We start from the raw sequence: 21,077 nt of genomic DNA on the forward strand, positions 1-21,077 counted from the left end.
CAAAGATCACCTCCGGCTAGTAAACACTTACCTTGGCGCTGTAAAAAAAAAAGCTCTGTTACTTACCTGAACCGATCTCACCTGCACTGATAAAAGTAAACCTAGCACTGGCCCCCAATGTAGCTCACCGTTACATATCCTGTTGCATGCCACAAAGATTAATCCATCTGAGGAGATGACTGCAGAAAGGTGAGTTTTTCGGTCACGAACACATCACCGGCACGCTTGAGCAAACCCAACGGTGGCGTTATTCGCAAGGGCAGTCATGCCTACATGCACCGCTCAATAAACGCCCGGGAGAGCGACAGGCCACCCTGCAGGAGCAACATTTTGCCTTCGTTCGCTGGGAGATAGGAGCGACGACGCCCTCTCAGTGAAGGTGAGAGAATTAATGTGGGAGACAGGTGGACAGCGGGAACGTGCTGATAGTTGTCGTAATGATGGATTTGACTTTATCTTTCCAGAGCGGAGAGATAATGTTAATGTTGTGACGTGTTATTGCCATACTCATTTGGAGATTATGCAAATAACCTCAGCTGTGACACGGACAAGGCCACTCAGACTGTGCAGAGTTGTTAAGTGTCTGTGACCTGATAATAATATAAGCACACTTTCAACACTGTGAATATTTCATAATGACATGTGCATCATGGGACATAGAACATGATGATGTGAAACAAAGGGGCCGTGAAGTGACAAGACTGCAGATGCCAGTCCAGTGCTTGATTTGAACAGCACAACAGCGCCACCATGTGGTCACATACATTCACAGTCACCAAGATCTGTGCTGATGATGAACCACTTAAAAGTCTAGACAATCTGTTAAAGTGACGCTGGATAATATCCGATGTAAATTGTAAATTCTCAAGGCAAGAAAAACATTAAAGCAGTTATGAAGTATGAAGGGAACAGAAAGTAAGTCTTGTTTTTAATTCATATAACTCACGATGAAGTTTCTGAGATTAATTAATTATCATTCTTATTAATATTTTGTATTATTATTGATATGCTCATATTCACTCTTCTTGGGAATACTGCATACAATTTAAAATACATTTGTGCACGCTTTTTTAGCAACTTAAATTTAATTCACCCAGTTAAATGTCTGTCTGTCTACCTATCTATCTATCTATCTATCTATCTGATGATAGCTTGGTGTATATTAATATGGTCTGTTTGTCATGTCTGTATTTTGTCTGAGGACATCGATTAGGCCGTGAAAGTGTCCCTTTTCGTTTTCCAATGTTTCTCTTACCTTTAATCTCCACCAGCTAATCTTTGAATGTGAATATTATCCAAACAACTTGCTGTTGAACAAACAGTAGTGCGATATACTATAAAGCCGTTACCTCACCTTCCCGCGTCTTGTCACACACGTGTCACGTGACGAGCTCGTCTGTGATTGTCCTGGTAACGGTAACCTGGTAACGAGCGCGAGGATAAAAGAGCAACAGCACGCACAGGTATGTTTACTTCACGGAGGGGCGACAGGTAACGGACGAACCGTTTTATTAAGTATTAACAGACATTAAATCAGGCAAAAACATGTATAATATCAGTAGTTGTTACTTCATGATTCAAAGACCCATCAATTGCGCATTTAAATGACGCTATTAAGATAAATAAAAAGGTAAATAAAAGTTGATATCCTTACGAAAATTAGCCATGGTTTTAATGTAGTAATAGTGTAGTAACCATGTTTTTTCGGCAGATTGATTACCATTTGTATAACCACAGTTTTACTACAAATGCCATGGTTTAACTATGGTTACTTTAGCAAAACCATGGTTCATTGTGGTTACCATGTTTTTTTTTGTAAAACCATGGTTAATTTTCAAGGGGATGAAATCTTTAGCCTGACATTGTGAATGTTTTATCTGCAGGTTGGTGTTAATGTGACTTCAGTCAGAGACTGTACTGGAAAATGTTTGTTAAATATCAAACTAATTCTTGGTATTTAAAATAAGACAATGCGTCAACCATACATTTGTCATGGTGTGTTTGTGCAGTGGTGTATTGTGTTGGGTTATAGTCAGAGTTACAGATGGTTGGACCCTTGGGTGCCGTCAAGCCTTCGCATGGGACGGACAGACCAGAGGGGCGTCCCACTAACACTGGCCTCGACCAATACTGCACCTCCTTCAGACAGTCTTATGGTGATTACACACAACACAGCAACTTTAGATTCAGTCTAACTATACTTTCATATGATTATGGACATTGGCCTGTTTATACTGCTTCAGAAGATTATATCAGGTCACATTTTTCCAATTTGAAACAATAGACTTTTTCTCTGCCATATTTTGAAATTTAAACAGCCATCCATCTTTTCTACCGCACATGATAATGTTTTGATTCCTTACTTGAAACAACTCTAGATCGGAGCAAGAATAGTTCAAGTAAATTTGTATTATTATTTTCCTCACTTTTACGTTGTTACAGACTTGTATGTTGTTTTTTGTGGAACACAAAAAGATGATTTTATATTTTTTTAATTTTTTGTCGTAAACATCAAACCTGGACCAAGTGAATAATTAAATCAGTGAATATAAATAATGTACAGGTGAAACTCGAAAAAATTTAATATTGTGCAAAAGTTTGTTTATTTCAGTAATTCAACTTAAAAGGTGAACTAATATATTATATAGACTCATTACATGCAAAGTGAGATATGTCAAGCCTTTATTTGTTATAATTTTAATGATTATGGCTTACAGATATGAAAACCTTTTCACAATATTCTAATTTTAAATTTGGTGTTTTCATATCTGTAAGCCATAATCATCAAAATTAACAAATAAAGGCTTGAAATTTCTCACTTTGCATGTCATGAGTCTATATAACATATTAGTTCACCTTTTAAGTTGAATTACTGAAATAAATGAACTTTTGCACAATATTCAAATTTTTACGAGTTTCACCTGTATATGTCATTCAGATTACTTTTATGATACATATATGGCATAAAAATCTCTGATTCTTCAAAACTTCTACATTTGTATTCTACAGGAAAATAACAGCATACAGGTTTGACACGACATGGGTGAGAAAATAAAAACTTTTGGTGACCTATATTATACCTTAATTAAAAAAAGAAACTCTAGTGTAGATTAGACATATCAGTTATAAAAATAATTATTGGCCAAAATATCTATATCGGTGCATACTTAGGGCATGTTTAAACGACAACAATGTATTAATGACCGAAAAGTTTTTCCTTTGTGTTTTTTGCGAAATAAAAACGATCCCCGTTCACGCAATTAAAAACGCTGTATTATTCATGCCAGGCCAGTAGGTGGCGATGTCACTTTGTAAAGAAACACTTTCGCCGCCTATAGACTGAACACGTAATGACGTAACTGTTGTGACAAATTCTCGTTTTTGTAGTTAAACCTACAATAACGGTATCGCTTTCGAAAATTGCACTTTGAAACCCTTTTTCAAAAGTTTGCGTTTTTAGGCCCTCAAAATGCTGTTGTCGTGTTAATAAACGGCCAAAACGCATATAAAGATTTTCCGTTTTTAGTTGAAAACGGTGTCGTGTAAACCCATTAGTTCCACTGTAGATATCCTGTAAGATTTATTTGTGCTGTAGAATACAAGATGTTGAATCTGTCGTGAGTCGTGTCCTCTTTTATCCAGGTAAGGAGTTATTCCAGCCATGTCTAGGCCATCATTTTGGGACAGGTTACTCTGCCAACCACCGTCCTGCTCTGTACTACAGCTCCAGCCTGGACCGCTATGATAATCCACAGTTTGGGTATGGCCCAGATTGTGTGTGTGTGTGTGTGTGCGTGCGCGCGCGAAATTGCACATACACTCCAAAACCTTTTTGCACCTCACTAAATAATTTTTAGACAAACACTTTTTGCCTTTTTCTTCTCTTAGTCTCTCACTGTTGGACAGTTTTGAGTCTCAATCGAAGCGTCATTACCAGCGTCTGGCTCTGCCCGACGGGACGGACTCTTTGGCCTGCTCGGGGTCCAGAAGCAGAGAGAGTGGATATTTGCAGCTCCAAACTCAGCCAAAAGCTGTAAGAGCCAAAGACACACACATAGAAACGCAGCAGGTTTCAAGGGCACCGTGCCATGTCACTTCACCCTGGCCTCAATGTTCTTTGACTTTCTCTCTCTCTCTCACAGAGAGCAGCGTCCCGTCAGACTGAATATAAAGGCACTTACAATCCTCACCGCCTCAGAGTTTTGGGTATGTAGTGTGGTTTTAAAAAATGTGTTTCTTAACTTGGTTCTTTGTAGATTCAAAGTTCTTGATGTTGCATTCTAGGTGTTTCAGACCACTGTGTTTGTGTTTTAGTTGGACCCATAGAAGAGAGTGGATACACTGAGGGAACCAATCTACAGCCGAACACCTTCCTCCCTCAACAGATTAACATGGTGTGTGTGTGTGTGTCAGTTCATCATTCTGTTGGCAAAGTCATTGTCAAGACGTTTTTTTTAACAGCACATCCATAATTCCTAATGTTGAATTCATGAGAGTCACATAATCAAATCCTTTTTCCATTGTTATACTCACTCTCTGCTTTGATTGGGTGATGATGGTTGTCAGGACGACGCTCGCAGGATACAGGAAAGTGTGACGAGGACAGACTTCCTGCCCCGATCTTTCCTACAGGTGGTCTCTCTGTTTCTCTCATTCTCTGCTATTACTCTCTCCATCAACATCATCACATTCATTTGATTTTTATAGGTTGCGTCAGCTGAATAGGTTTGCCTATTTAATATGTATGTGTGTGTGTGTGTGTGTACCAGGGCAGTGAAGCATTACCAAAACTTGCCTCCCGTGCACTTCGAGAAACTGGATATACAAGAGACACCCAGAGACCTCTGACCGGTTCAGTGAGTACCTATCTTTCCCTCTTTGGATAAACTATTCTATTAAGACAACATCAAGTTCTCTGACCAGGAGGGTTTTTTGGATGTTGTGCCCACAGGTCTCTCTGCAGGGTGGCTTTAGTGAGGACAGCACACAGAAGACTAGACCTGCTCTAACTAGATTGTCCATTGGGCCGATGGTAAATAAAACTTATATATTTTGCCCTCTAGATTTGTTTGGCTATGACTGTTAGTGGATTTAAATGAACAACCAATGTACTTTTTAAATGAATAACCTTTGAAAGGAATAGTTCACCCAAGAAATGTCAATTCTGTCATCATTTACTCACACTTGTTTCAAACCCATATTACTTCCTTTCGATCTTTTCCTCCTCTGCAGCTTCATATTTGAGTACATTCATATATACCACATCAGGTCACGTCACCAAACAACTTGTGTTATGCAGGGCTCTGACAGTCATGGGAAACCTGGAAATATCAGGGAATCTCAAAATTGGAATCATGGAAAGTTTCATCTATTGGCAATAAACATTTCTAGTCATGTTCATTTTGAATGACTGGAAATGTCATGGTGAATGTAAACATTCTGTCTAACATATGAGGAAAGAAAGTCATATACTGTAGGTTTGGGATGACAGGAAAGTGATGAAAATCTGTAAATGATGTTATGGGATGCACTGTTCCTTTATATTACACTGTCAATTAATTTGTCTTACAAAAAGTAACAAAGATTGAGCAAAATGTGTTCTCCTTAGAAAAGCTATTTGGAAGTCCGTTTTGTGCCAGTTCCGATTTAATGTCACAAAAGCATTCAACGATAACACGTCTCACCTCAACAACAACAGTCATCCACTCAAAAGATGACTGGAAATCGAATATATTTTGGTGTGCTGCTGCTGCTTTGAGAGGGATTTCTACAATGGTTTTGTGTACTGTCTGTTCTGTATTCTACAGGGCTCATCAGGATTCGTCCTGAACGCCCCCAACATCACAAGCCTCTCACATGCACCAGCCGACCCGCAACACTTCCTCACACACTACCAAAGCAAGTGAGTCATGTCTGTCTCTGTGTGTGTTCCTGGTACTTGACTGGCAAAACTGATTGCTCATTTATTTAAACTGACTGTCTGTGCCCTGTAGACAGGGACAACTACTGCATGAAATTATGAAGCATTCTTTCAAATCAGAGGGTTGAGTTTGCTCTGATTGGTTGCTGGTGGAATGAGTGTGTTCTGATTGGTTGCTGGGGGAATGAATGTGTTCTGATTGGTTGCTGAGGGAATGAGTTTGTTCTGATTGGTTGCTCGGGGAATGAGTGTATTCTGATTGGATGCAGAGGGGATGAGTGTTTCCTGGTTGTTTTAAAAATAGTTTCTTTTTATCCTTATAAATGTTGCAGGTTTTGTGACAAATCATTTGTGGGGCAGCAGAGATCAGACTGGATGAGAGGAGGCATACAGAGACACAGAGAGAGCGGATACAGTGGACGAGACACGGATAGGTACACACATCAACACATGTACATCTGTCATTCATGTACAGCTGAACACTTGTTAATAACATCCTCTGTCTCCCTCTTTCACACAGGTATAATCTCAGTGGATATAATGTCCTGCCTTCACAATAAATCTGAAATATTGATTTAAACGAAATACTGTCAATTTTAGCCTGATCATTTCTACTTGACATATTCAGACAAAATTATATTACTTATATTTAGAGATGTTTGTAAGCATCATTAAAACTATTGATCATACTTAGGGTTAGTGATTTGAAAAAAAAAAACTCTAACTCTAAGAATTAAACGTAGACGTAGTGACTATCAAAACACTGAGGAGATTATTTTAGCAATCAAATTTTTAAAAAATTCCCTGGAAGACAATAAAACATTGAAAAGGGGCTCCACGTTTGATTGGACCTATAAGCAGAAACCACATAGAACACGAGCAACCGCATAGCAACATGCTAAAAAACACTCTTAACCCTTAAAGGATTAGTTCACTTTTAAAAAAACTTTTGCTGATAATTTACTCACCCCCATGTCATCCAAGATGTCCATGTCTTTCTTTCTTCAGTCGAAAAGAAATTAAGGTTTTTGATGAAAACATTCCAGGATTTTTCTCCATATAATGCACTTTGCTGGGCACCAAACGGTTCAAGGTCCAAATCAGTGCAAACTGCAAACTGTTCAAATGGCTTTAAACGATTCCAGACGATGAATAAGGGTCTTATCAAGCGAAACGATCGCTCATTTAAAAAAGAAATAACAAAGTTTAAGTTTTATAAGCTCAAATGCTCGCCTTGCTCTGTTCTGTGATGCACGTTCGTGACTCTCCTGTTCGAACTCGTTCATCAAAATGAACAAATCTTTTTTCGAGTCATTTCGTTCATTTAACGAACGAAATGAACGAATTGACTCGGAAAAAGATTCGTTCATTTTGATGAACGAGTTCGAACAGGAGAGTCACACAGAACAGAGCAAGGCGAGCATTTGAGCTTGTAAAACTTAAACTTTGTTATTTCTTTTTTAAATGAGCGATCGTTTCGCTTGATAAGACCCTTATTCATCGTCTGGAATCGTTTAAAGCCATTTGAACAGTTTGCAGTTTGCACTGAAACTGTCTTTTGGACCTTGAACCGTTTGGTGCCCAGCAAAGTGCATTATATGGAGAAAAATCCTGGAATGTTTTCATCAAAAACCTTAATTTCTTTTCGACTGAAGAAAGAAAGACATGGACATCTTGGATGACATGGGGGTGAGTAAATTATCAGCAAAAGTTTTTTTAAAAGTGAACTAATCCTTTAAAAACTGCATAGCAGCACATTTTGGATACACACTGTTTTAGAATGCATTGAGCCGTGAATAATTCAAATCAGCAATAATTTTGACAGCAAGTCATTTAAATAGTGATGAGCAACAAAATTATTTTTGCGAGACTGAATGCAAGAACAGGAATGTTTGTCATATGCAAAAACCTGGTCAGCAGATTGAGATGGATACACCCGATACACACATGTACTGTACGCACGACTTATGTACACAAGCCCTTAGCCATGGTGAGAGAGGAGTGGCACCAACTGAAAGCTCAGTAGCTGGCATATGGGCACAGTTATGGTCCCCGCTCAGGTTGTTGTTTGCATGTGTGTAAGCTTCTCTCTCTCATCTCAGGGCCAATGTTCACTCTCCCACGCAGGCAGATCGTACATTATCCTTTAATAATCCTCATGAGAAAGGGAGAACAGGGATTGGTCTTTTTTTTTTTTTTTTGGCTGTGCTTAATGTTAAAATTGAAGAGTGACTAAAGTGGTTGTAAGTTGTTTGACGGTTGCTGATGTGTTGCTATTGCGATGGGCAGCAAATTGAGAAGTTTGAGCATTAGTAGTCAATTAAATTCGTTTATACTTCAGTTTAGTGATTTGAACAAACTGCTAAATATTAGTATTAAACACTAATTGACATTTGCTGCACCATTTGCATGGTAGAAAATAAAATGGTTTGGGGAAGAAAACTCATATCTAGAGACCAAATTATCATAGACTTCAAGGTGGGCCATTAAGCAACCACGTATAACACCTTAGCAATGCAGTAACAACTACATAGCAACACCCTAGCAACCACCCAGAACATTCACGCAATAAGCGCACACATTTTCTTAAGTAAATCTGAAAATCTAGTTCTCACACTGTGGTTTTCTAGCCTTGCAACTCCACTTTTAATAGCTTACAGTGCAAAACCCACCAACTGGCATGTAGAACTTGCAAACATGCCCTACTTAGGAGCAAAATCCTACTCGCTGGACCATGATGGCCCCTCCTCTCATGTGCTAACACGCTGTCACAATGGCTCGGATTACATTTCAGACACAGGATGACTTCTGCTGAGATCTGGCAGTGACAGAGAGATTACTGTGAGTGCCTGTAACAAGGGTATGAAGTTTCAAGCGCCGCAGAGGCAGTCCGGTGCTCATTCACGGCTTGCTATGCGGCTGACCTTGGGAGAATGGCGTTAACGTAAACTAGCAGTAAGCCACTAAATGATTAAGCACAGAGACTATGTTCTCCTCCTCGGGTCTGGACTGTGTCAGAGCTCTCCGCTGCTCCACAGATACTCGATACTTGGCGCCTGAGAATCCAGGACTAACGGCAATGCCAAAATCTCTGAGCCAGACTTACAGTATGCCTTTAAAGATGTCATATAATATGAAATCAAATCTTTTGAGATGAGAGATTATTAGACATCTTCTGTGCTATTGTTCATTTTTTGTTTTAGTTTTTTTGTCTGCCAAGCAACTTTGAGGTATCATGCATGTTCGTAACACAAACATAGAAGCATGAGTTAAGCAAAAAAGTCTTTCGATTAAGGGTTTGTTCGAATCACCAACCCAAAGTTTGAGAAATTGTAATCCGCTGACATTGGATCTGTTTCCGGGACCAAATGCTCTACCAAATGCCGAAAGCAAATAACAAACAGTTCTAATGTTAATGTACATTCAGTAATACTACTGAAAAATAATGATCCTAACTTTTATCTCTATACTGAAATCTCAGATGGCCATATTTATGAATCATTAAAATATTGGTGTCTGGGACGCCGTGAGCCTGGGGACGTAGTGTAAAGTGTGAATTTCTTAAAAGCTAGTGTGTGATATGAATACATAGTGCTCATAAATGGCTGTTGAAATAGTATTCTCAATTGTTATAAGTAGAGGCTTGAACTAAACAAACGGATACCGATAGTCATTCTTTGTTAGTAGACACCTCATATGGTAAGTTTTAACGAAAGGCAGAGCCTTTTAACCTTGAAGTACCAAAATTGCAACACTTCAGCAACCGTCGAATCACTTTTTGATCAATTGTTCAATGTCTTCCACAGTTGAAAGAGATTTACCTGCCATAGTCAACTCAACACAACCCATCCCGTCAAATGGTTTAGCTGTCTTTGAAACAGCCAAGTTTCACTTTGCAAAGACATTCCTTTATTTTGATCTGCCAGCCTCGAGTCCTTTTGCCTTGCTCAAAGTATATAACTCACATCTGAGATCTCACAATAAAATACTGTAGAGGTATTTTGTTGGCCGATTTGAATAAAAGGTTTTTTTGCGAATTGAAAACTGTTTTTTTTAAGACACCTAAGCCATGCACATTTGCTCATACGTGATGGGTTGTGTTGATTCTGGAGTGGAGATCTGGGCGGAGACACGTTTCTCTCCACTTCCTGTCACAGGTTGTGCCAAAACACTTGTTTCAGTTTCTTCGCAGCAATAATGACAGCCTCATAGCGTTACGTAAATATTTTAACAGATGGGATACGACACTCTTTCAGGGAGAGATGAGAAGTGACAGGAGATGGAGAGAGAGTTTAAACAGCACGATGATGGATGAAGGAAGAAAAGGGGAAGGAGGAGGAAAGAGCAATGAAAACACACTTCTTGACTAGAATAAGAGAGTTGGCAGATGTGACTGAAATAGAATATCGGAGGGAAAGAATGAACAAATGAGGAACATGCAAATTAGTGGGCCGTGATTTCTACAGATGACCTCTATATTTCAAAACATTTATTTCTTCTTTCTCACTTGCGTGTTTTGGAACAAAGATTCTTGAGAAAGTATGGCTTTCTTCCATAGAGCACAAAAGGTGAATGAATTTTTAAGAATTTAAACAGCAGTTTTGTGTGGTTGTTATTAATCAATATAATCACTAAAACTGTCTACATCTTCTTGCAGTGAAGAGACCTTCTTTGATTATGGTTGGAGCGATCTACTTTGCTTTGCATTGTCACACAGCTCGCTTGCAGTGTTAATTTGGTGTTAAACACTATTTTCATTTTTATACCATCACCCAACCCACAAACCTGCTGGATCTGTTACAGTCTTTGTTCTGGGACCTCATCATTTACACATTAAGTGCTGCTCTCTCTCAGTCTTTCTCCCAAAACATCACTGACTAACGACCCAGGCCTTTTATGGAGCGCACCCCCACTACTATCCTGTCCCTGATGTTCCTCTTCTGTCTGCACGCCTCCTCTGACTTTCGCACATCGAGTCCTTCAAGAACGTTTACTTCTACTAGTGCTAGCTTGGCTAGCTCTTCCCATCTGTCTCAGATCATGTCAGCTCTGCTCCACAGCCAGACAGCTAGGAATCTTAGTGGAAACTCACTAAATTCAGAAAACAAAAAGTTAAAACTATTAATTTGCTTTTTTTTAGCTCATATGTTTTTTTAGTAAAAATAGACGTAGTTAAATTTTGTTATTAATCACAATTTCATTTTGTGAAAATCCTCCCTAATTTGGAAAACATTCCTTGTTTAATTTTAACTAGATTTTTACTTTGTTTTAGTGTTGACATTGAACATTTGAATCTACAGTATTTTGGAAAAATCAAGTATTGTCATATATACAGTATATTGGAAAAAGTATAGCTTTATTGCCCAGTCCTAGTCATCAGAGTCCGACTAGACATGAATCATTGAAACGTGTTTGACAAACTCATTGGTTATTTAATAAGAGAATATTTGGTTTCACCAACACACATCGCTGCAATCGCAGCATCAAGTTTCTTATAAACAGTACACTCGTGTCAGGGTAGAGTTCCAGACACACTTACACACACTCGCAAAGAAAAATATCTTGAGTCCTGCTCTTAATTAGAAATACACAGCACACAGTAATGTAGTTTTGACGCAAGTTGTGCAGTTTCACAGGTCTTCACAGTTGATTTTTTACAAATCACAAGTCTTAAACCCTGTAATTATTGAAGAGAGTCCTGTGTTTGAGGATTTCAGCAATTATCTGGCCAACAATAATGCCTTCTAATAATAGCAACACTCACTTATACTTGTGTGGAAAAACTGTTGCGTATTTGCAAAAAGTTAATTCATGGGGTCTTAAGTGAAGCTATATTTAGCTGTATTTGAGAAACTGTGTTACTGATACACTGCCAAATTGAGAGGAAGTGAAATATCCTCTTTTGTTTTCTCAAAGAAAGAAAGTCATGCAGGTTTTGCATTTTTGGATGAACTTTTAAAACTCAACCTATCCTTCTACTTTCCAATCAATTACATCAATGTAATGTTTATGTTAATGTTAGCAGATGCTTTTTATTAGAGTGACTTGCAGTCGCTTTCTTAACCCCATAAAGCATTCTGGGGTATCTTAAGTGCCATTATCAGGTCCCCAATTAGTTCCTCTCCAGTTCATCCTCGGGATTGAACCTGCAACCCTTGCAATAATACTTCAGATGAGTAAAGTGTGAGGCATCTTCACCACAGAATTGCAAAAACTGGCTGCTGAAACAAACTGCATTTCTGTTTGTAGACACACTTCAGCTTTAATAAGTAGACTACCATGACCCATAGAAAAGGTGCAAGTATCAATTTTGTTCTTGCTCCTCCTCTTCATATTCATAATCCATTTCGCCTCTCTCATACTCCAACTCCGCCCCCTCGTAGCCTTCATACCCCTCCCCCTCGTAGATTAGCTCCTCCCTTTCATACTCCAATCCGTCATCGTCATACCCAAGCTCTGCCTCATGAAACGCCACACTTTGTCTCTCAGGCTCCGCCCCTTTCTCGTTATCTAGTCCATCCTCATCCGCTGTTGTTGATGGAACCGACCCATTTGTTTCTTTCTCCTTAGTAACTGTCAAGTTTAGGGCGGAGCTCATTCTGAGTTTCTTGAGTATCCCGTGAATGACTGGATTAGCAGCCGCCTCCGCAGCGGCCGCCGCCTCCTCTGCTTCCTTCTCGGCACGCTCTTTTGCCTCTTTCCTTCTCTCTCTAGCCTGCAAGACCTCCTCAGCCCCCTCCCCGACAATTAGCACCTCCTTCCCTACACGTGGAGGCTCCTTCACAGGGTTGTGGTCGTAGGAGAAGAGCCGCAGCGCAGGAAGATGATGCAAGTTTGGGAACTCTGTAATCTTATTGCGGTCCATGTCCAGAATCTCCAGCTGCTCCATTTTGAGGAGCACTCGCGGAAACTCGGAAAAGCGGTTTCCATACAACCAGAGTCCTCTCAGGGCCTCCATACGACATAGGTCCGAGGGAAGGGTGCGCATACGGTTGTCCCCAATCTGCAGGGAGCGTAGATTGGGAAGGTCGTACAACTGCTTGGGGAATTGCTGGAAGTAGTTGCTCTCCACCCAGAGGCAACGCAAGCTCTGCAAGTTCCTCACTTCCGGCGGGAGGCTCATCAGCCGGTTGCTTCCCAGGTAAAGACACGTGAGATTGGTCAGCTTGCACACAGAGAGGGGAACGTCTTCAATCTTATTGAAGTCTAGTGCCAGGGTTCGCAAACCCTGCAGCCGCGTGATGCGCTTAGGGACGTCGCGGAGACGGTTTCCACAGACGTAGAGCTTCTCCAGGTACTCCAGATCCAGGACTTGACGAGGAAGTCGACGAAACTTGTAGTAGCTCAAGTCCAAAACGGGATCTCCGCTCGCCAAGAGCTCATCGACTCCGAGAGGCAGCTCCTCGTCCTCCACGACCTCCTCTTCTTCCTCCTCCTCCTCTTCTTCATCTCCATTCTCTTTAACCTTCTTCTCCTTTTCCTCTCCTCCTTCGTCCTCGGGCTCTTTTCGGGACGAGTTGCCCATACCCTCAGCCGGCTAGCCCGGCGTTTGTCCGTGTGTGTGGTGGTGAGAGTGTGTTTCAGGACGGGGTAAGAGGGTGAGGCGGTCTGTGGGGCTGGCCCCCCCTCCCCGTGTCAGTTTCACTCAGTAGGATTGACCCGGCAGTGACAGAGCCAGCACAGCGACACATGGTGCTCTGACTACAGGCGGCTTCCCCTCAGTCCCTGTACAATGAGCTCCAACGTCAGCAAACACGGCAGTGACACCAGCAAGGAGGCATTCTGAGTGTGTGTGTGTGTGTGTGGATTGCTTCAAATATTTTATAATTAGGCTACATGCTATAAAACAGATTATGATAGTAATAGTAGTAGTAGTAGTTGTAAAAAATAAGTATAACTGTGAGAGGAATAAAGCTTAATTTTGTCTCTGTAATGTGAACTCAAAGTTTATAGAGTGTCAAAGTATAGCTGCCAATATTACGTCCCGTTTTCATAGTTAATTGTTCATTTATTTATTTATTTTAAAATATATTGTTTGTTAAAAGCATTAAATGACTCACATTACAGTCACAAACTTTCAATTTCAGTCTGTCAGTTTTGATTGTGTGAAGGCTGATGCTGAGCTTCTCTCTGCCGACACACGCAGCTCTTGTCCCGGCCACCCGGTCTGTGGATCCCGGTCTCGTTCACTCGCTGATGTGACCTGGCCGGCGGCAATGTGAACCGAACCGATGATGTCCAACTGTATCTCCGGTTTGCGTGGTCCTAAATCAGACAAAAATCCTCTGGGAGATGTCAAGATGATTAAAGTTTCCAGAAGCGCTAGACTCGATTTCTGTAGCCTATTTCTATCCAACGATCAAAAGCCGTCTCGCGTTTCTTCCTCTCTCTCTCTCTCTCTCTCTCTCTCTCTCTCTCTCTCTCTCTCTCTCTCTCTCTCTCTCTCTCTCTTTCTCTCTCTCTCTCTCTCTCTCTCTCTCTCTCTCTCTCTATCTGTGTGTGTGTGTCTGTGTGTGTTGAGCTCAACGTAAAGCGTTGCCATGAACCGTCTCTCTCTCCCCTAGCAACCAAAACAGGGACATGCGAGTTACACACGATTGTCACGTGTTCCGGGGGGGACAGAGAGACGGTCAAATTCCTCTCTTCCAAGTTCACGTTATGCAATACAGAAACGTATTTATTAAATATATTTTTTAAATGTATAAAATATTTATTAAATACATTTATTAATAGCCTATATTAAACATTCGTATATTTATTGTAAAATAAAACGTGATTGGAATTTTTTTTATTATAAATTATTGAAAGATTTAAAACTAACTAAACTAACTAGCCTGCATTAATAGAGAAACGTATTTATTAAATATATTTTTTAAATGTATATAATATTTATTAAATACATTTATTTATAGCCTATATTAAACATACGTATATTTATTGTAAAATAAAACGTGATTGGAATTTTTTTATTATAAATTATTGAAAGGTTTAAACTAACTAGCCTGCATTAACAGAGAAACGTATTTATTAAATATATTTTTTAAATGTATAAAATATTTATTAAATACATTTATTAATAGCCTATATTGAACATTCGTATATTTATTGTAAAATAAAACGTGATTGGAATTTTTTTGTTATAAATTATTGAAAGGTTTAAACTAACTAGCCTGCATTAATATTTAAAATATTAATAAAAATATTAAAATACATATTTATAAATATCTTACCTATGTTACGTACATGTAAGCATAAATTAAATGTGAATAAAAAAAAATAAAAAAAAATGTAAAAGCATAAGTAGGCTATTAAGGAAATATATTAGAATGATTGGAAGTAAAACAAATAAAAGTCAAAGAAAATCCTCCGTGGAGAGAAAGGAAAACTAGTGTAATTTTAAAAAACTGTTGGTGTCAGCAAATCAACCGAAACACATTTCTGTGCTCCTGAGGACGTGCATAATTGCATAATATCTTCACAAAATTAAATAAAGAAAGAAAGAAATCACAGTGAGGACAGAACTAAGCTGAACAAACTGCTAATTTTAGTGAGATGATTCACTCTCAGCTGTTCTTCTCTGAAATGAACATTCAAAACTACAGGATATTTGAATGAAGTCCATAGACCGGCTTGTACTGTTCATGTCATACATAGGCAAAATTGAATATAGGCTACTATACTATGAACTATTGATCTGTAAAGCATTACATAATGTTATTGGCTTATTGATTAAGTTATTATGAAGTCTCACCAAAATTCCTATTAGTACAGAGTACATTTATAGAGTATAACGTCTTCAACTCATTATTTGTGGTGTTGCACACACTGATAAGTGTCTGAATGATCACTCTATGCCCTATATAGGTGTTTTTCTGCTGAAGTGTTGATGTAATGCATCAAAGTTCAGCCTTGATGTTCCACGGTGTCAGAGCAGCACAACCCCCTGGTGGCCACTTCATGCCATAGACCCTGTGAACCTGAGGGTGAGGGTTGGTATTCATCTGGTATAGATCAGTCATTATTTTGATTTATAATGCGTGAGAGGCTTTAAGCCTCATTTGAATTTTCCTAAATCCTTTTCTAATTAATGCACATATTGCACACCCATATATTTTCAATTATTCAGTTATGAAATGGTCAATTTTTGTCATCATTACAGTCACGAAATCAAATCGGACAGTTCTTGTGTTTTTATGGAATATTGTATTTATTCTAAATGATTTATCTGTGCACATCATTATTATTTTTTTAATTCATGTGTCCTCATGGCCTAACTTAAGCTTCCTCTTCATCTCTTCTCTGATGATGAAGTGTTTACTGGCACGAATGCGGGACAAACTGTCACTCAAATGAATCTGACCAATAGCAAACCACAACCATCAAACCATCCAATCAATTCCCGATGGACAAAATCAAGTCCCGCCTTACATTTGTTCTTGTTCGAGAAGCCGTTTCACTTGGATATACGCGACAATGGAGAAGAAAAGACTATCACAACTTCCGTGCATGCCGACTTTAAACACTGGTATTTTAATAATCGGGGGGACTTCGCAAGGTTCAGTTTTTTGTAAAGTTAATCCACTTTATTTAGTCATGTTTTGATTACACAAGCTTTCTTTTGTGAACAGAGGACAATGTAAATTTTGGACAACAGTGATTTCCATGCACACTCATCATCAACTGATTTATCCATCCTTTGGAAGTTGTGTTTTGCTTCTCCAAGACACTTTCATGTAAACTAATCAAAACGTTTGATTCAGTATTTAATGTTTGAAGTGGATAAACACATCCTAAAAGCAAGGATCAAATGTCTGCATAACTTTATGAATGAAGGCCAGCCATTACAACTGTTTTCTGCATGATTGCATTTAGGAACAACAATGTCTAAACCACGTTCTAGAAATTAGAAAGAAGTCCTTAATCGAGAGACAGTGACATAGATCCGGCCCACATCTGGTACTGTACGTGTGGAATCCACATGTACCAGATGTGGGCCGGATCTGGGCCGACACTATGTTGCTGTCTGGGATTAGGATTACTACGGGTGTGTCACCTAATTAGAATGCATAATCCAAATTTATAAGGTTTATAATGTGTCCTGCCCGGACAACCATGATGTAGGCCAAAGGTTTTGGCATATTTGAGCACATTCTTTGTTTGTTCTGGGTATTTTTTGCCTCTTTGTAAGGTTTTTGTTTTTGCCTACTGGTTCCTCTCATTGAATTTTAAAATGTATTTTCTGTGACTTTTTTTCCTTAAATACTGTTAATGTATTGTTAAAACCTGTTACCTCTTTTAAATAAATTGCAAACAATGTACTGTACCATAATCTATTTTGTCCTTTTTTTTCCATTGAGTGACAATTTTTGACTCTGTGAAATTACAGCACAGCCGTAAAATTAAAAACTGTAAAATTACGGTAAAGGGCCGGAACCACAGCTGCCAGTACTTTACTGTGAAATTACTGCATTGTTGAAACCGTAAAATTACGGTAAAGCGCTGGAACCACAGCTGCCAGTCCTTTACTGTGAAATTACAGCATTGTTGAAACTGTAAAATTACGGTAAAGCGCTGGAACCACAGCTGCCAGTACTTTACTGTGAAATTACAGCATTGTTGAAACTGTAAAATTACGGTAAAGCGCTGGAACCACAGCTGCCAGTACTTTACTGTGAAATTACAGCATTGTTGAAACTGTAAAATTACGGTAAAGCGCTGGAACCACAGCTGCCAGTACTTTACTGTGAAATTACTGCATTGTTGAAACTGTAAAATTACGGTAAAGCGCTGGAACCACAGCTGCCAGTACTTTACTGTGAAATTACAGCATTGTTGAAACTGTAAAATTACGGTAAAGGGCTGGAACCACAGCTGCCAGTACTTTACTGTGAAATTACTGCATTGTTGAAACTGTAAAATTACGGTAAAGCGCTGGAACCACAGCTGCCAGTACTTTACTGTGAAATTACTGCATTGTTGAAACTGTAAAATTACGGTAAAGCGCTGGAACCACAGCTGCCAGTACTTTACTGTGAAATTACAGCATTGTTGAAACTGTAAAATTACGGTAAAGCGCTGGAACCACAGCTGCCAGTACTTTACTGTGAAATTACAGCATTGTTGAAACTGTAAAATTACGGTAAAGCGCTGGAACCACAGCTGCCAGTACTTTACTGTGAAATTACAGCATTGTTGAAACTGTAAAATTACGGTAAAGCGCTGGAACCACAGCTGCCAGTACTTTACTGTGAAATTACTGCATTGTTGAAACTGTAAAATTACGGTAAAGCGCTGGAACCACAGCTGCCAGTACTTTACTGTGAAATTACAGCATTGTTGAAACTGTAAAATTACGGTAAAGGGCTGGAACCACAGCTGCCAGTACTTTACTGTGAAATTACTGCATTGTTGAAACTGTAAAATTACGGTAAAGCGCTGGAACCACAGCTGCCAGTACTTTACTGTGAAATTACTGCATTGTTGAAACTGTAAAATTACGGTAAAGCGCTGGAACCACAGCTGCCAGTACTTTACTGTGAAATTACTGCATTGTTGAAACTGTAAAATTACGGTAAAGCGCTGGAACCACAGCTGCCAGTACTTTACTGTGAAATTACAGCATTGCTGAAACTGTAAAATTACAGCATTGCTGAAACTGTAAAATTACGGTAAAGCGCTGGAACCACAGCTGCCAGTACTTTACTGTGAAATTACTGCATTGTTGAAACTGTAAAATTACGGTAAAGCACTGGAACCACAGCTGCCAGTACTTTACTGTGAAATTACTGCATTGTTGAAACTGTAAAATTACGGTAAAGGGCTGGAACCACAGCTGCCAGTACTTTACTGTGAAATTACTGCATTGTTGAAACTGTAAAATTACGGTAAAGCGCTGGAACCATAGCTGCCAGTACTTTACTGTGAAATTACAGCATTGTTGAAACTGTAAATTACGGTAAAGGGCTGGAACCACAGCTGCCAGTACTTTACTGTGAAATTACTGCATTGTTGAAACTGTAAAATTACGGTAAAGCGCTGGAACCACAGCTGCCAGTACTTTACTGTGAAATTACTGCATTGTTGAAACTGTAAAATTACGGTAAAGCGCTGGAACCACAGCTGCCAGTACTTTACTGTGAAATTACTGCATTGTTGAAACTGTAAAATTACGGTAAAGCGCTGGAACCATAGCTGCCAGTACTTTACTGTGAAATTACAGCATTGTTGAAACTGTAAAATTACGGTAAAGGGCTGGAACCACAGCTGCCAGTACTTTACTGTGAAATTACTGCATTGTTGAAACTGTAAAATTACGGTAAAGCGCTGGAACCACAGCTGCCAGTACTTTACTGTGAAATTACTGCATTGTTGAAACTGTAAAATTACGGTAAAGCGCTGGAACCACAGCTGCCAGTACTTTACTGTGAAATTACTGCATTGTTGAAACTGTAAAATTACGGTAAAGCGCTGGAACCACAGCTGCCAGTACTTTACTGTGAAATTACTGCATTGTTGAAACTGTAAAATTACGGTAAAGCGCTGGAACCACAGCTGCCAGTACTTTACTGTGAAATTACTGCATTGTTGAAACTGTAAAATTACGGTAAAGCGCTGGAACCATAGCTGCCAGTACTTTACTGTGAAATTACAGCATTGTTGAAACTGTAAAATTACGGTAAAGGGCTGGAACCACAGCTGCCAGTACTTTACTGTGAAATTACTGCATTGTTGAAACTGTAAAATTACGGTAAAGCGCTGGAACCACAGCTGCCAGTACTTTACTGTGAAATTACTGCATTGTTGAAACTGTAAAATTACGGTAAAGCGCTGGAACCACAGCTGCCAGTTCTTTACTGTAAATATACGGGTGAATTTTTTACAGTGAACCTTTCAGGTCAAGATGACATCATGTATCGCCTGCATACAGTATACATTAGGCCTATATGTTTATTGAATGGATTGGGAATATTTAAATGTAAAGATACCCTAAACTACTTAAAATATTTTTTTACTGGTATATAGAGATTTTTCTTTATAATTTTGTTAAGGTCTGCCAAAATTTAGTGAAAGAAATTGTGAATTAAAGAGAAGGTAATGCTGCAGCTGCAAAATGTCCTTTTATGAGTATGCATTTAATTGAGCATTTATGAGCATCTAATTATCTTATCTTATTTTATCATGAGCATTATCAGAGAATAAATGCTTGACCATGAAGAATCTTTTCATAGATGTTAATAAAGCCATGATAGAAATGAAGGATGGTCAAATGCAGCTCTATAAACACAGGTTCAGAAGAAGTCTGTGGTGTTTTCTTTGCATGGAAAAGTCCAAAGTTCTTCTTTTTTTTCTCTCATTTGAAATGTTTTAACAGTCAGATCAGTCACCAATCTGTGCCTATTTACTCAAATAAACTAAAGGAGTCTTAACATGTAAAATGCTGGAAATTTACTGAATATGTATTGAGAATTCATATTGCAACAACTGACAGATGTAGTTGGTTTGGGGCATTAGAGGGCATTTTGGTGACTGTACAGTATATATTATTTTAAAACTGTATTCATAATTAACTGATACAGTCATGACAATCATGATGCTTTAATTTGAAATGATTTAAAGTTCATCAAAACTCCTCATGAGTTATTGCTATTAAAAATAGACAAAGCGTTATCCACACAGACAAAACCCTATTACAGGTCTTTTATTAATAGGCTATAGCAGAATATACATAATGTAACCTGTCTTTTTCTTTTTTTACAGTATTTTAGAGTAAAATGCAATATGTTTTATCTTGTTCAGTCCAAATTATGTCACTGTATTACACATTATTTGATGAGGTATTTGCTTTTTTACATTGTTATTGTTAAGCTAAGTAACTTATAAACAATTAACATGTTTTGAATGCAGAACTTTTACATTATATGTGTGTTAAAGTCTCTGGCATTGTCACAGCATGACTGCACTTTGCCGATGTGGGACTCGAACCTGAGTAACTCTTCTTTATCTCCAGGCTCTCCCCACCCTTCCAAAGTTCTCTCTCTCCTCCTATTGGCTGATGCTCCGCGAGACTGGCGCTGAGTCTGCGCGCTGATTGGCCGCTGGCGCTCGAATGATCTGTTCGGAATTCAGCAGAAGTACAAGTGATGAAAAAGTGATGCTT

At 38.9% G+C, this 21,077-nt stretch overlaps 2 protein-coding genes across 3 annotated transcripts; one reads left to right on the forward strand and one right to left on the reverse strand.

Annotated features, from left to right (window-relative positions):
- Nucleotides 1-1,956: 1,956 nt before the first annotated feature.
- saxo4 (stabilizer of axonemal microtubules 4) lies at nt 1,957-21,077 on the forward strand. Of its 2 annotated transcripts, none has more exons than XM_056272641.1 (11): nt 1,957-2,156; nt 3,643-3,760; nt 3,889-4,033; nt 4,143-4,206; nt 4,315-4,394; nt 4,567-4,632; nt 4,770-4,856; nt 4,964-5,032; nt 5,808-5,902; nt 6,253-6,354; nt 20,928-21,077. In XM_056272641.1, the coding sequence occupies exons 1-11, from the start codon at nt 2,045-2,047 to the stop codon at nt 20,971-20,973; spliced, it is 984 nt and encodes a 327-aa protein (XP_056128616.1). In that variant the 5' UTR covers nt 1,957-2,044; the 3' UTR covers nt 20,974-21,077. The 2 variants fall into 2 exon arrangements, with proteins under 2 accessions (XP_056128616.1, XP_056128617.1); XM_056272642.1 differs by lacking the exon at nt 20,928-21,077 and adding an exon at nt 6,441-6,503 and having other exon boundaries at nt 1,958-2,156.
- LOC130106493 (leucine-rich repeat-containing protein 10B) lies at nt 11,981-14,338 on the reverse strand. The gene has a single exon (XM_056272639.1). The coding sequence runs from the start codon at nt 13,443-13,445 to the stop codon at nt 12,225-12,227; it is 1,221 nt and encodes a 406-aa protein (XP_056128614.1). The 5' UTR covers nt 13,446-14,338; the 3' UTR covers nt 11,981-12,224.

The sequence above is a fragment of the Rhinichthys klamathensis genome, unplaced genomic scaffold (genome assembly GCF_029890125.1).
Source record: "Rhinichthys klamathensis goyatoka isolate OS25496 unplaced genomic scaffold, OSU_Roscu_1.1 h1tg000341l_1, whole genome shotgun sequence".
Lineage (NCBI taxonomy): Eukaryota > Metazoa > Chordata > Actinopteri > Cypriniformes > Leuciscidae > Rhinichthys > Rhinichthys klamathensis.

Coding starts and splice junctions, on each gene's coding strand:
- saxo4 (XM_056272641.1), top strand. CDS start 2,045: ATGGTTGGACCCTTGGGTGCCGTCAAGCCTTCGCATGGGACGGACAGA. Junction 4,207..4,314: donor TCACCGCCTCAGAGTTTTGG/GTATGTAGTGTG, acceptor TTTGTGTTTTAG/TTGGACCCATAGAAGAGAGT. Junction 4,633..4,769: donor TGCCCCGATCTTTCCTACAG/GTGGTCTCTCTG, acceptor TGTGTGTACCAG/GGCAGTGAAGCATTACCAAA.
- LOC130106493 (XM_056272639.1), bottom strand. CDS start 13,445: ATGGGCAACTCGTCCCGAAAAGAGCCCGAGGACGAAGGAGGAGAGGAA.